The sequence below is a fragment of the Schistocerca serialis genome, chromosome 9, assembly GCF_023864345.2.
Source record: "Schistocerca serialis cubense isolate TAMUIC-IGC-003099 chromosome 9, iqSchSeri2.2, whole genome shotgun sequence".
Taxonomy (NCBI): Eukaryota; Metazoa; Arthropoda; class Insecta; order Orthoptera; family Acrididae; genus Schistocerca; species Schistocerca serialis.
In genome coordinates, this window is record NC_064646.1 from 111,158,104 (window position 1) to 111,172,129 (window position 14,026).

Here is a 14,026-nt window from a genome sequence, read left to right on the forward strand (position 1 = left end):
TGCCGGTCCGCGGCACGAATCCACCCGCAGATTAGTGTCGAGATACGGAGTGTCGGCCAGCCTGTGGATGGTTTTTAAGGCGGTTTTCCATCTGCCTTGGCAAATGCTGGCTGGTTCCCCTTATTGTGCCTCAGTCGGCGATTGCTGTGCAAACACCATTTCCACGTACGTGTTCATCATAATTACTCCATCGTGCAAACTTTTCGGGTTACACTTGTCTGGTACGAGACGTTCCCGGAGGGGGGAGGGGCAAACCGTTCAATAACCCCCTGGGTTCGGTGTGGGACAGTGGTGGGGGTGGGTGGACTGCTGTGGCCTGTTGGTGGCGTTGTGAACGACTGAGGGCTACAGCGGGATGAAGCATCTCCGTCGTTTCTAGGTCCCCAGTTCAAATACACAATACACAATAGGTACTCTGAAGCCAATATTTCCGTTCAAGTTGAGCAAAATACATTTCTGCATATGGTTTTGTGTACCCCAAGTTTTATTCTACTACAAGATTATTGCCCTCAGCACACAGCAGGTGCATATACACTACTGGCGATTAAAATTGCTACACCATGAAGATGACTTGCTAAGGACGCGAAATTTAACCGACAGGAAGAAGATGCTGTGATATGCAAATGATTATCTTTTCAGAGCATTCACACAAGGTTGGCGCCGGTGGCGACACCTACAACGTGCTGACATGAGGAAAGTTTCCGACCGATTTCTCATACACAAACAGCAGTTGACCGGCGTTGCCTGGTGAAACGTCGTTGTGATGCCTCGTGTAAGGAGGAGAAATGCGTAACGTCACGATTCCGACTTTGATAAAGGTCGGATTGCAGCCTATCGCGATTGCGGTTTATCGTATCGCGCCTGCGATGGTGTACTCAATGACGAACCTGGGTGCACGAATGGCAAAACGTCATTTTGTCGGATGAATCCAGGTTTTGTTTACAGCATCATGATGGCCGCATCCGTGTTCGGCGACATCGCGGTGCACACACATTAGAAGCGTGTATTCGTCATCGCCATACTGGCGTATCACCCGGTGTGATGGTACGGGGTGCCATTGATTACACGTCTCGGTCACCTCTTGTTCGCATTGACGGCACTTTGAACACTGGACGTTACATTTCAGATGTTTTACGACCCATGGCTCTACCATTCATTCGTTCCCTGCGAAACCCTACATTTCAGCAGGATAATGCACGACCGTATGTTGCAGGTCCTGTACGGGCCTTTCTGGATACAGAAAATATTCGACTGCTGCCCTGGCCAGCCCATTCTCCAGATCTCTCATCAATTGAAAACGTCTGGTCAATGGTGGCCTAGCAACTGGCTAGTCACAATACGCCAGACACTACTCTTGAACTGTGGTATCGTGTTGAAGCTACATGGGCAGCTGTACCTGTTCACGCCATCCATGCTCCATTTGACTCAATGCCCAGGCGTATCAAGGCCGTTATTACGGCCAGAGTTGGTTGTTCTGGGTACTGATTTCTCAGGATCTATGTACCCAAATTGCATGAAAATGTAATCACATGTCAGTTCTAGTATAACATATTTGTCCAATGAATACCCGTTTAGCCGGCCGAAGTGGCCGCGCGGTTCTGGCGCTGCAGTCTGGAACCGCAAGACCGCTACGGTCGCAGGTTCGAATCCTGCCTCGGGCATGGATGTGTGTGATGTCCTTAGGTTAGTTAGGTTTAACTAGTTCTAAGTTCTAGGGGACTAATGACCTCAGCAGTTGAGTCCCATAGTGCTCAGAGCCAATACCCGTTTATCATCTACATTTCTTCTTGGTGTAGTAATTTTAATGGCCAGTAGTGTACACAAAACTTCTTTCTTGCAGCTGTAATTTCTCCACATTCTATTAAAATTTTTTGTCCATTATTATACTTTCTGAATCAAACACCAAGAGAGCGGAGAAGATAAAGAACGGAGATCTATGAGTCAAAATAATATTTGTTTTAAAAGAGATGATTCTGTATTTTTCTAGCCATTGCATACTCTCCTCTGTTGTAGTATCAAAGTACAGTACTACGCACTAACCTTTTGTCAAAATCGTCAAATTACGTAATTTCCGTTTTCATTTATATCCCTTCCATAGAGAATCAAGACATCTTCATCACCAATGTAACTGCATTGTTAATATAGTATAGTCGATAAGGAAATACCACAAGGCTTTATTGTCATATTGTGAAAGTGCGCAAGATTATATTACTTCTTGCTTCTTAACAATTGGCCAGATCAGTAAAAAACCTTCAATACGTTCCATACGACAATTTTAGGCTGTTCTCGAGTGTGTTTTCGCCTTTTACGCACACCAACCAGAGCAGCACTACACATAGGTCTTTGCTCCTGCATTCTGCTCACTACCAAACATATGTCAATGTGCAGTTCCACGGAAGACTGAAACCGCACACGAACACACGATATCGCAAGGAAACCGAGAATATTCAGCTAGCGCTGACCTACTGCACTGTCCACTGGGCACATGCGGCAACAAAGCAATGGGGTGGGCGAATCACAGTGCTTAGCACCTGCGGTCTGCAGGAAGTCGGTGTCACCCTGAGGTGTCTGGTTTCCTGACAGCCACTCTGCTCGTTTCTTTATGGAGCTGATCGAACGAAATGACACAGCGCAAATGATTGTGGTAATAGTCGGCATTAGCAGTCGCAGGCTGAGCTACAAGTCTTCTTTTGGTAGGCAGACGATAGGAACACAAGGAATAAGAAAATTCACATACATATCTCAGTTATTTTTTAAACTGTCTCGCTCTTTCCTTCTTCTCTTTTTTGCCCCCATCGCCCTGCCTGCTCCCTTGGCGGAGGCCTATCTCACCACACTCTAAGCACGGCCCTGAAAAGACTAAAATAACATGTAACCAAAACATCAAAAAGAATATAGTACAAATTATCAATGAGAAGGAAAGTTGCTAGTCACCATATAGCGGAGATACTGAGTCGCAGATAGGCACAACAAAAGACTCTCACAATTAAAGCTTTTGGTGATTAAGGCCTTCGTCAACAATAGATAAACACACACACACACACACACACACACACACACACACACACACACAATTGCAACTCACACACACAAATGCAGCCTCAGGTGTGAGACTGCACCCGTGTGTGTGAGAGTTGCATTTGTGTGTGTGTGTGTGTGTGTGTGTGTGTGTGTGTGTGTGTGTGTGTCGCTATTGTTGACAAAGGTCTTAATGACTGAAAGCTTTAATTGTGGGAGTAATTTTTTTTGTGCCTATCTGTGACTCAGCATCTTCTCATAATAGTATTATATTCCATCCTGGATTTTCCATTCTTAAATTAACAATGAGGTCATAGAAGCAGTCTATGAGTTTTTATAAGTGCCTGACAAAAAAGTGGAACACCCAGAAGACATTGTCGAATGTTGGTTAACTTCGTCCACATACACACCATCGAGTATGTAAATGATTAGAGTTGAAATTCTCTGTAGCAGGTAGAACGGCCACCACAGTGCATCAGTGTTGTTCGTGTTTTGTGTTGTTACCAGTCCTCGTAGGATGTATGATGGGCGAGAACAGCGTCAGGTGTTGAGTGCTCACTGTGAATGGCTCGGGGATGTCATGTGCTCGTATGAGGTGGCGTTATCATTGCCTGGCAGTTGAAAAGGGGCCTCACCATGGGCCTCAATTTGACCAGCCGGAGGAATTGTGCAGTACCCATTTTTTCGGACATTCGGTTGTGACAGTGGCACTCTGTGGGAATGTGATGGCAGGCATACCCGTCATACAGGTCTCAGTTGACCACATCTGACCACAAGGGAGCATGCCGTACCTCGCACCGAGCACATTGCCAGCACTTCCCATCTGCAGTTGCCATACGAGAATAAGTAATGGGCTTCCTGCAACATTCTCTGTCATCCCGTATCGTTGGTGGAAGACTAGAAGCAGCCACACTAAGCAGTTACCATCCCACGCATATGTGGGATATGTGACTAGGGGTAGGGGTGGCAGATGGATAAAGGAAGTTGTGTATTTTATGAGTTCCAAGAGAAAGGAATGGAATGTGGGTGAACATTTAGCAACAGGATGTATGCGTGCAGATGAAGACAATAATTCGTACAGATGTCTGGAAGAGGTTTTATTTAGGAGTAGATGCCGATTCGATGTCTGTTTGCAGTAACGTAACAAAAAGTAAAATATAAATTCGAAACCAATTACCTAGAACGAAAAATAAGCGTCTGGCTTTAGTACCTATGTGTACCACTATAAAGCAAAGAAATCATAGCTGATGACAATCTTTTAGCGAACAAGACAGTCTTTCTGCCAGTCGGTTGTAATTTTCTAGTCTTCTGGCTCTGATACACCTATTCATGCAGTTCTGTGCATCATACAGCGACAAAATAGTATACAGGGTGTCACAAAAAGGTACGGCCAAACTTTCAGGAAACATTCCTCACACACAAATAAAGAAAATACACTCCTGTAAAGGAAAAAAGAACACATTGACACCGGTGTGTCAGACCCACCATACTTGCTCCGGACACTGCGAGAGGGCTGTACAAGCAATGATCACACGCACGGCACAGCGGACACACCAGGAACCGCGGTGTTGGCCGTCGAATGGCGCTAGCTGCGCAGCATTTGTGCACCGCCGCCGTCAGTGTCAGCCAGTTTGCCTTGGCATACGGAGCTCCATCGCAGTCTTTAACACTGGTAGCATGCCGCGACAGCGTGGTAGTGAACCGTATGTGCAGTTGACGGACTTTGAGCGAGGGCATATAGTGGGCATGCGGGAGGCCGGCTGGACGTACCGCCGAATTGCTCAACACGTGGGGCGTGAGGTCTCCACAGTACATCGATGTTGTCGCCAGTGGTCGGCGGAAGGTGCACGTGCCCGTCGATCTGGGACCGGACCGCAGCGACGCACGGATGCACGCCAAGACCGTAGGATCCTACGCAGTGCCGTAGGGGACCGCACCGCCACTTCCCAGCAAATTAGGGACACTGTTGCTCCTGGGGTATCGGCGAGAACCATTCGCAACCGTCTCCATGAAGCTTGGCTACGGTCCCGCACACCGTTAGGCCGTCTTCCGCTCACGCCCCAACATCGTGCAGCCCGCCTCCAGTGGTGTCGCGACAGGCGTGAATGGAGGGACGAATGGAGACGTGTCGTCTTCAGCGATGAGAGTCGCTTCTGCCTTGGTGCCAATGATGGTCGTATGCGTGTTTGGTGCCGTGCAGGTGAGCGCCACAATCAGGACTGCATACGACCGAGGCACACAGGGCCAACACCCGGCAGCATGGTGTGGGGAGCGATCTCCTACACTGGCCGTACACCACTGGTGATCGTCGAGGGGACACTGAATAGTGCACGGTACATCCAAACCGTCATCGAACCCATCGTTCTACCATTCCTAGACCGGCAAGGGAACTTGCTGTTCCAACAGGACAATGCACGTCCGCATGTATCCCGTGCCACCCAACGTGCTCTAGAAGGTGTAAGTCAACTACCCTGGCCAGCAAGATCTCCGGATCTGTCCCCCATTGAGCATGTTTGGGACTGGATGAAGCGTCGTCTCACGCAGTCTGCACGTCCAGAACGAACGCTGGTCCAACTGAGGCGCCAGGTGGAAATGACATGGCAAGCCGTTCCACAGGGCTACATCCAGCATCTCTACGATCGTCTCCATGGGAGAATAGCAGCCTGCATTGCTGCGAAAGGTGGATGTACACTGTACTAGTGCCGACACTGTGCATGCTCTGTTGCCTGTGTCTATGTGCCTGTGGTTCTGTCACTGTGATCATGTGATGTATCCGACCCCAGGAATGTGTCAATAAAGTTTCCCCTTCCTGGGACAATGAGTTCACGGTGTTCTTATTTCAATTTCCAGGAGTGTATGTTATGGGGACATGTGTCCGGAAACGCTTAATTTCCATGTTAGAGCTCATTTCAGTCTCGTCAGTATGTACTGTACTTCCTCGATTCACCGCCAGTTGGCCCAATTGAAGGAAGGTAATGTTGACTTCGGTGCTTGTGTTGACATGCGACTCATTGCTCTACAGTACTAGCATCAAGCACATCAGTACATAGCATCAACAGGATAGTGTTCATCACGAACGTGGTTTTGCAGTCAGTGCAATGTTCACAAATGCGGGGTTGGCAGATGCCCATCTGATGTATGGATTAGCACGGGGCAATAGCCCTGGCGTAGTACGTTTCTATCGAGACAGATTTCCAGATCGAAGGTGTCCCGACAGGAAGACGTTCGAAGCAATTGATCGGCGTCTTAGGGAACACGGAACATTCCAGCCTATGACTCGCGACTGGGGAAGACCTAGAACGACGAGGACACCTGCAATGGACGAGGCAATTCTTCGTGCAGTTGACGATAACCCTAATGTCAGCGTCAGAGAAGTTGCTGCTGTACAAGGTAACGTTGACCACGTCACTGTATGGAGAGTGCTACGGGAGAACCAGTTGTTTCCGTACCATGTACAGCGTGTGCAGGCACTATCAGCAGCTGATTGGCCTCCACGGGTACACTTCTGCGAATGGTTCATCCAACAGTGTGTCAATCCTCATGTCAGTGCAAATGTTCTCTTTGCGGGTGAGGCTTCATTCCAACGTGATCAAATTGTCACTTTTCACAATCAACATGTGTGGGCTGGCGAGAATCCGCTCACAGTTGTGCAATCACGACATCAACACAGATTTTCTGTGAACGTTTGGGCAGGCATTGTTGGTGATGTCTTGATTGGGCCCCATGTTCTTCCACCTACGCTCAATGAAGCACGTTATCATGATTTCATACGGGATACTCTACCTGTGCTGCTAGAACATGTGCCTTTACAAGTACGACACAACATGTGGTTCATGCACGATGGAGCTCCTGCACATTTCGGTCGAAGTGTTCGTACGCTTCTCAACAACAGATTCGGTGACCGATGCATTGGTAGAGGCGGACCAATTCCATGGCCTCCACGCTCTCCTGACCTCAACCCCCTTGACTTTCATTTATGGGGGCATTTGAAAGCTCTTGTCTACGCAACCCCGGTACCAAATGTAGAAACTCTTCGTGCTCGTATTGTGGACAGCTGTGATACAATACACCATTCTCCAGGGCTGCATCAGCGCATCAGGGATTCCATGCGACAGAGGGTGGATGCATGTATCCTCGCTAACGGAGGACATTTTGAACGTTTCCTGTAACAAACTGTTTGAAGTCACGCTGGTCCGTTCTGTTGCTGTGCGTTTCCATTCCATGATTAATGTGATTTGAAGAGAAGTAATAAAATGAGCTCTAACATGGAAAGTAAGCGTTTCCGGACACATGCCTACATACCGTATTTTCTTTCTTTGTGTGTGAGGAATGTTTCCTGAAAGTTTGGCCGTACCTTTTTGTAACACCCTGCATAAAAGTTTTTAACTGTAGGTACCGGTCACACAAATAGATATTTCGCATACGTTACACAGTAACTCGTCAGTGTACGAAAGGAACCCCCACTGTTTACCTGTAACAAACATTCCACTTGTTGTCCTCGATTTCATCAATCATTTTACAAGTACAATAAGATCTCTCTCATTTTGTTACACAGGAATTATGCGTAAAGAATGAAAAGAGTCTAACGCTAATCAGAAAAAGATGCGATATTTCTTTAATAGTTGGCGTTTTCTAAAGTGTTTGCGTATGCAACAATTCGGTAAGTGACACCGTTGCGAACGAAAAGTAGTACAAATAGTAATGTCGGTTGCAGATATTTCTTATATGAAGTTCGCGTTTTCGCGCAATAAGAAGACAATCTTCTGACCTTCACTGTGAACGGGTGCTGATATAAAACTTTCATTTCTCTCAAACGTTCCAGAGTTTTTTCAAACTTTGTCCATAGTATTTTGTCTGGGTGGATGTGGACAGGTTTATAAATTTCCATTTTTAATGTTAGTGAGGCTCAATTTTTAAGTAACGGAGTGCAGACCCATATGTGTGGGGTTCTGTCCCCGTACAGTTCTAGAATTTTTGTGTCACTTACTGCATTTTTAGCTTTCGGAACGAGTGTGAAAAATGACGAGATGCACGGTGAATCTGAGTCTCTCTCCATAATTAGCTGCATAAGCCAATTCAGAGGTCTGAGGAAAGGAAAGGAAAGGAAAGGACACTTCGCTTTCAATAGGACCCTGCGTAGTAAAGCACCGTGGTGTTCAAACCAGTCGTTGAGTTGATGGCTGCTTGAGGTTTACGCACCTCTCTGTACACCTCCGAGAACCACAAATGAAGATCATGCATATATTTAAGGCGTGTACGGAACTAATGAGGAGGTACTGAATAGACTTGGGGCGAAGGGGAATTTGTGTCACAACTTAACTAGACGAAGCTATCGGCTGGTAGGACATGTCCTGAGGCATTAAGAGACCACCAATTTAGTACTGGAAGGCAGCGAGGAGGGTAAAAATCATACAGGGAGACCAAGAGATGAATACACTAAGTAGATTTAGAATGATGTAGATTGCACTAGGTACTCAGAATGAGATTTTCACTCTGTAGCGGAGTGTGCGCTTACATGAAACTTCCTGGCAGATTAAAACTGTGTGACGGACCGAGACTCGAACACGGGACCTTTGCTTTTCGCGGGTAAGCGCTCTACCAACTGAGCTACCCAAGCACGACTCATGCCGCGTCCTCACGGCTTTACTTCTGCCAGTATCTCGTCTCCTACCTTCCAAACTTTACAGAAGCTCTCCTACGAAACTTGCAGAACTAGCACTCCTGAAAGAAAGGATATTGCGGAGACGTGGCTTAGCCACAGCCTGGGGGATGTTTCCAGAATGAGATTTTCACTCTGCAGCGGAGTGTGCGCTGATATGAAACTTCCTGGCAGATTAAAACTGTGTGCCGGACCGAGACTCGAACTCAGGACCTTTGCCTTTCGCGGGACCTTTGCCTTTCTGGAAACATCCCCCAGGCTGTGGCTAAGCCATGTCTCCGCAATATCCTTTCTTTCAGGAGTGCTAGTTCTGCATGGTTAGCAGGAGAGCTTCTGTAAAGTTTGGAAGGTAGGAGACGAGATACTGGCAGAAATAAAGCCGTGAGGACGCGGCATGAGTCGTGCTTTGGTAGCTCAGTTGGTAGAGCACTTGCCCGCGAAAGGCAAAGGTACCGAGTTCGAGTCTCGGTCCGGCACACAGTTTTAATCTGCCAGGGAGTTGCACTAGGTACTTGTAGATGAAGAAGCTTGCAAAGGATATAGTAGCATGAACAGCTGCACCAAACCAGTCTCTGGACTGAAGGCCACAACAACACGTTTCGAGAAGTAAAACAAGTATGTTGTATGTGCGGTAGATGTAGCCAGTAAATGCCGCTGGAGAGCGTTGCGGTTGCAGAGCACGTCGGTGAACGTCCCCCGCCCTCTCGTGAGAAAGACTCGACAGCGAGAAGATGGAGCCGTCACTCACCTTGAATCCCGTGGGGCACCAGTCGACGAAGCGGATGCCGCGCTTGTTCTTGATGGCGGCGATGGCGGCGTTCACGTCCTTGGGCACCACGTCGCCCCGGTACAGCAGGCAGCAGGCCATGTACTTGCCCGCGCGCGGATCGCACTTCACCATCTGGTTGCAGGGCTCGAAGCAGGCGGTCGTGATCTCGGCCACGGACATGCCCTCGTGGTAGGCCTTCTCGGCCGACACGACGGGCGCGTAGGCCGCCAGCGGGAAGTGTATGCGCGGGAAGGGCACCAGGTTGGTCTGGAACTCGGTCAGGTCGACGTTGAGCGCGCCGTCGAAGCGCAGCGACGCCGTGATGGACGACACCACCTGGCTCACCAGGCGGTTGAGCGTCGAGTAGCGCGGCTGTTCGACGCCCAGGCATCGCCGGCAGATGTCGTAGATGGCCTCGTTGTCCACCATGAACACGCAGTCCGAGAAGTCCATGGACGCGTGCGTCGTCAGCACTGCGTTGTACGGCTCCACCACAGCCGTCGACACCTGCGGCAGTGCAGTTTAACGGAACAGTTCAGCTTGACCACACTTGTACTACATTACTGGCCATTAAAATTGCTACACCACGAAGGTGACGTGCGACAGACGCGAAATTTAACCGACAGGAAGAAGATGCTGTGATATGCAAATGATTAGCTTTTCAGAGCATTCACACAAGGTTGGCGCCAGTGGCGACGCCTACAACGTGCTGACACCAGGAAAGTTTCCTACCGATTTCTCATACACAAACAGCAGTTGACCGGCGTTGCCTGGTGAAACGTTGTTGTGATGCCTCGCGTAAGGAGGAGAAATGCGTACCATTACGTTTCCGACTTTGATAAAGGTCGGATTGTAGCCTATCGTGATTGCGGTTTATCGTATCGTGACATTGCTGCTCGCGTTGGTCGAGATCCAATGACTGTTAGCAGAATATGGAATCACTGGGTTCAGGAGGGTAATACGGAACGCCGTGCTGGATCCCAACGGCCTCGTATCACTAGCAGTCGAGATGACAGGCATCTTATCTGCATGGCTGTAACGGATAGTGCAGCCACGTCTCGATCCCTGAGTCAACAGATGGGGACGTTTGCAAGACAACAACCATCTGCACCAACAGTTCAACGACGTTTGCAGCAGCTATAAGCTCGGAGACCATGACTGTGATTACCCTTGACGCTGCATCACAGACAGGAGCGCCTACGATGGTATACTCAACGACGAACCTGGGTGCACGGTGGCAAAATGTCATTTTTTCGGATGAATCCAGGTTCTGTTTACAGCATCATGATGGTCGCATTCGTGTTTGGCGACATCGCGGTGAACGCACATTGGAAGCGTGTATTCGTCATCGCCATACTGGCGTATCACCCCGCGTGATGGTATGGGGTTCCATTGGTTACACGTCTCGGTCATTTCTTGTTCGCATTGACGGCACTTTGAACAGTGGACGTTACATTTCAGATGTGTTACGACCCGTGGCTCTACCCTTCATTCGATCCCTGCGAAACCCTACATTTCAGCAGGACAATGCACGACCGCACGTTGCAGGTCCTGTACGGGCCTTTCTGGATACAGAAAATGTTCGACAGCTGCCATGGCCAGCACATTCTCCAGATCTCTCACCAATTGAAAACGTCTGGTCAATGGTGGGCGAGCAACTGGCTCGTCACAATACGCCAGTCACTACTCTTGATGAACTGTGGTATCGTGTTGAAGCTGCATGGGCAGCTGTACCTGTACACGCCATCCAAGATCTGTTTGACTCAATGCCCCGGCGTATCAAGGTCATTATTACGGCCAGAGGTGGTTGTTATGGGTACTGATTTCTCAGCATCTATGCACCCAAATTGCATGAAAATGTAATCACATGTCAGTTCTAGTATAACATATTTGTGCAATGAATACCCGTTTATCATCTGCAGTTCTTCTTGGTGTAGCAATTTTAATGGCCAGTATTTTATTGTTGTTGTGGTCTTCACTTCGAATACTGTTTTGATGCACCTCTCCAGGCTAGCCTACCCCCTGTAACCATCTTCATATCTTTACAGCTACTACAACCTATTTCCTTTTAAGCCCCCTTAGTGTGGTCAAGCCTTGGTCTCCCTCTACAACTATTCTTACCCCTCACAATTCCCTCCATTTTCACATCATGCCTAAGGATGTGTCCTGTCAAGGGATCCCTCCTTTCATTCAAGTTGTGTCATTAATTTCTTTTCTCTGTGATTCGATTCAACAGATCTACTTCATTAGTTCTCTCGTCCATCCATCTAAACTTCAGCATTTTTTTTTACAACGTCACAACTGAAAAGCTTCTGTTGAGTTGTCTGAGCTGTTTTTTGTCCTCGTTTCCCTTCTGTACAAGGCTACATTCGAGTCACATATTTTCGCAAAACACTACCTAATACTCAGAATAAAAAGAAACGATTGAGTGGCATTGTTGGCTGGGAGACCACATCCGGGGAAGTTCAGCCGCCGGGTTGCAAATCTCATTTCAGGTGACACCACATTGTGCGACATGTAGGTCGGTGACGATGACGAGAAGATGACGAGGACGATAAAACACCCAGTCCACAAGGGGAGAAAACCTCCAAACACGCTGGGAATCGAACCCTAACTCTCTTCATGGTAGGCAAGCACGTCACAACGCAGCTAAGGAGCGGACACCTAATACTTAAATTCACATTAGATGTTAAAATATCTTTCTCGGAATCACTTTCTTTCTGTTGCTAGTCTGGATTTTATGTATTCTCTACTTTGGTCATCATAGCTATTTTACTGCCCAAACAAATACTTGCTCTCAAGCACATAGATCCAAAATATTGGTAAAACAGTATGCGTTTAAGGATGTACTTATTGGAATATGAATAGACGTCCATGAAAGGCACAGATCTGAAACAGCTAGCCCAGAAATTTTGGCTGGCTGATCACTTACGAAATAAATGGATGGACCAACCAATTTCGCACACACTAACAGTGGCAATAGCTGTCTGTGAACTTCACAGGTCGCAAAAATCATGTTATTTCACGTTGCGTTTTAACAAACTCTTAATGAATATTGAAACTTACGTAGTAATCTTGGGGTTATTTACACTAATGGGTCCAGGCAACCACTGGCAGTAGCCGCTCGAATATTTTCCCTGACAGTCTTGTGAGGTTTCGTTTGCTGGAAACAAAAATCAAAGAGTACCGGGACTGTAGGAGTTGAGGAAGATCGTAGCATGGATACGACTCATCTTCTCCAGTACCGTCATCATGCATGCTACTGAGTACCACGCGCTGTGATTATTAGGACGTTACCTGGAAAAACCACTCAGCAGCCAACTCTATAGCGTTAGGAAGTATGTAGTTTAACTAAAGTGTTTTATGTTTAATGTGAACTAACCGAAGATGGCGTCGTTATAATTACATTCGATTGGAAGATTTATTCAAGTACGAATAAGATACTGAAGTAATGGGACAAAGAAGCGTGAATTAGTTTACTAACAGAACAGTGTTGTCAACATACGACCAAAAAGTTTTGTAGCAAGAGGAAACTGAACGTCAGATAAGTAGAAATATGAGGATTGCAACTTAAATAGTGGCAACTATTTATTCACAATATATACAAAAGAGTTACATGTAGCACCTGTTACTGTCCTTCAAAGTAGTCACCAGCGTTGTGTAGAATCCGTTGCCAGCGATGTGGAAGGCGTAGTACACCGTTAGCATAGCCTGTTGTGTTCTTGGTGCGAATGGAGAGGTCTACTGCCTGTCGAATCTCTGGAACAGTTCTGAAGCGAATGACACGAAGTGGTTCCTTCATCTTTAAAATCAAATCAAAGTCACAAGGAATCACGTCCGTAGAGTATGGTGGATGGTACAGTACTTCCCAGTCCTATCGAACGAACAGAGCAGCCACAGCTTGCGCTGTATGCGCCCACGCATTGTCGTGCAAAATGATGGGTGGGTTGTTCAGAAAGCGTCGCCGCTTCTTTCGCAAAGCTGGTCACAGCTGATGCTCCAAAAACTTACAGTAATACTGTGCGCTGACGGTCTACCGTGGAGGAACGTAATGCGTTGGGATAACACCATCACAGTCACACACGAGAATCACCGTAACTTTAGACCCCTCCAATCGCACCATCAACACAACGGGCTCTCTTAACAGTATACTACGCCTTCCACATTGCTGGCAACGGGTTCTACACAACGCTGGTGACTACTTCGAAGAACAGTAACAGGTGAAAACATGTAACTTTTTTGTATTGATTGTGAATAAATAGTTGCCACTATTTAAGTTCCAGCCCTCGTATTATTACTTATTTCGATAAAAAGTTGAGATCTACTTCTGCGGCCGTCTCTTAATCAAGCCGAAAATCCGTTGCCTTAGTGCACAGTCGAGTCTTGTAACAATGCATCTACTGACCACGCGAAAGTCTAAACCCTTACCAGACCAAGAGATTCTTTAGTGTCGCTCACGAGTCCACTACACGCAGGAGGCGGCTGCACCGATAGCAGGGGCTGTGTGGCGTGGACTGGGCGGTTTTTCAGGTTAGAGGGTCTCGGGAAAACACAAGAAGGGCTTCAGTCACAAAGGGTGC

At 47.5% G+C, this 14,026-nt stretch overlaps 1 protein-coding gene across 1 annotated transcript in view; it reads right to left on the minus strand.

The window, feature by feature from the left end:
* LOC126419405 (tubulin alpha-8 chain-like) overlaps positions 1–14,026 on the minus strand; it is a 50,226-nt gene that overhangs the window by 10,105 nt on the left and 26,095 nt on the right. Inside the window, exon 3 of the mRNA XM_050086594.1 lies at positions 9,426–9,953. Within this exon, the coding sequence (XP_049942551.1) occupies positions 9,426–9,953 (528 nt within the window). The remainder of the gene's footprint in view (positions 1–9,425; positions 9,954–14,026) is intronic.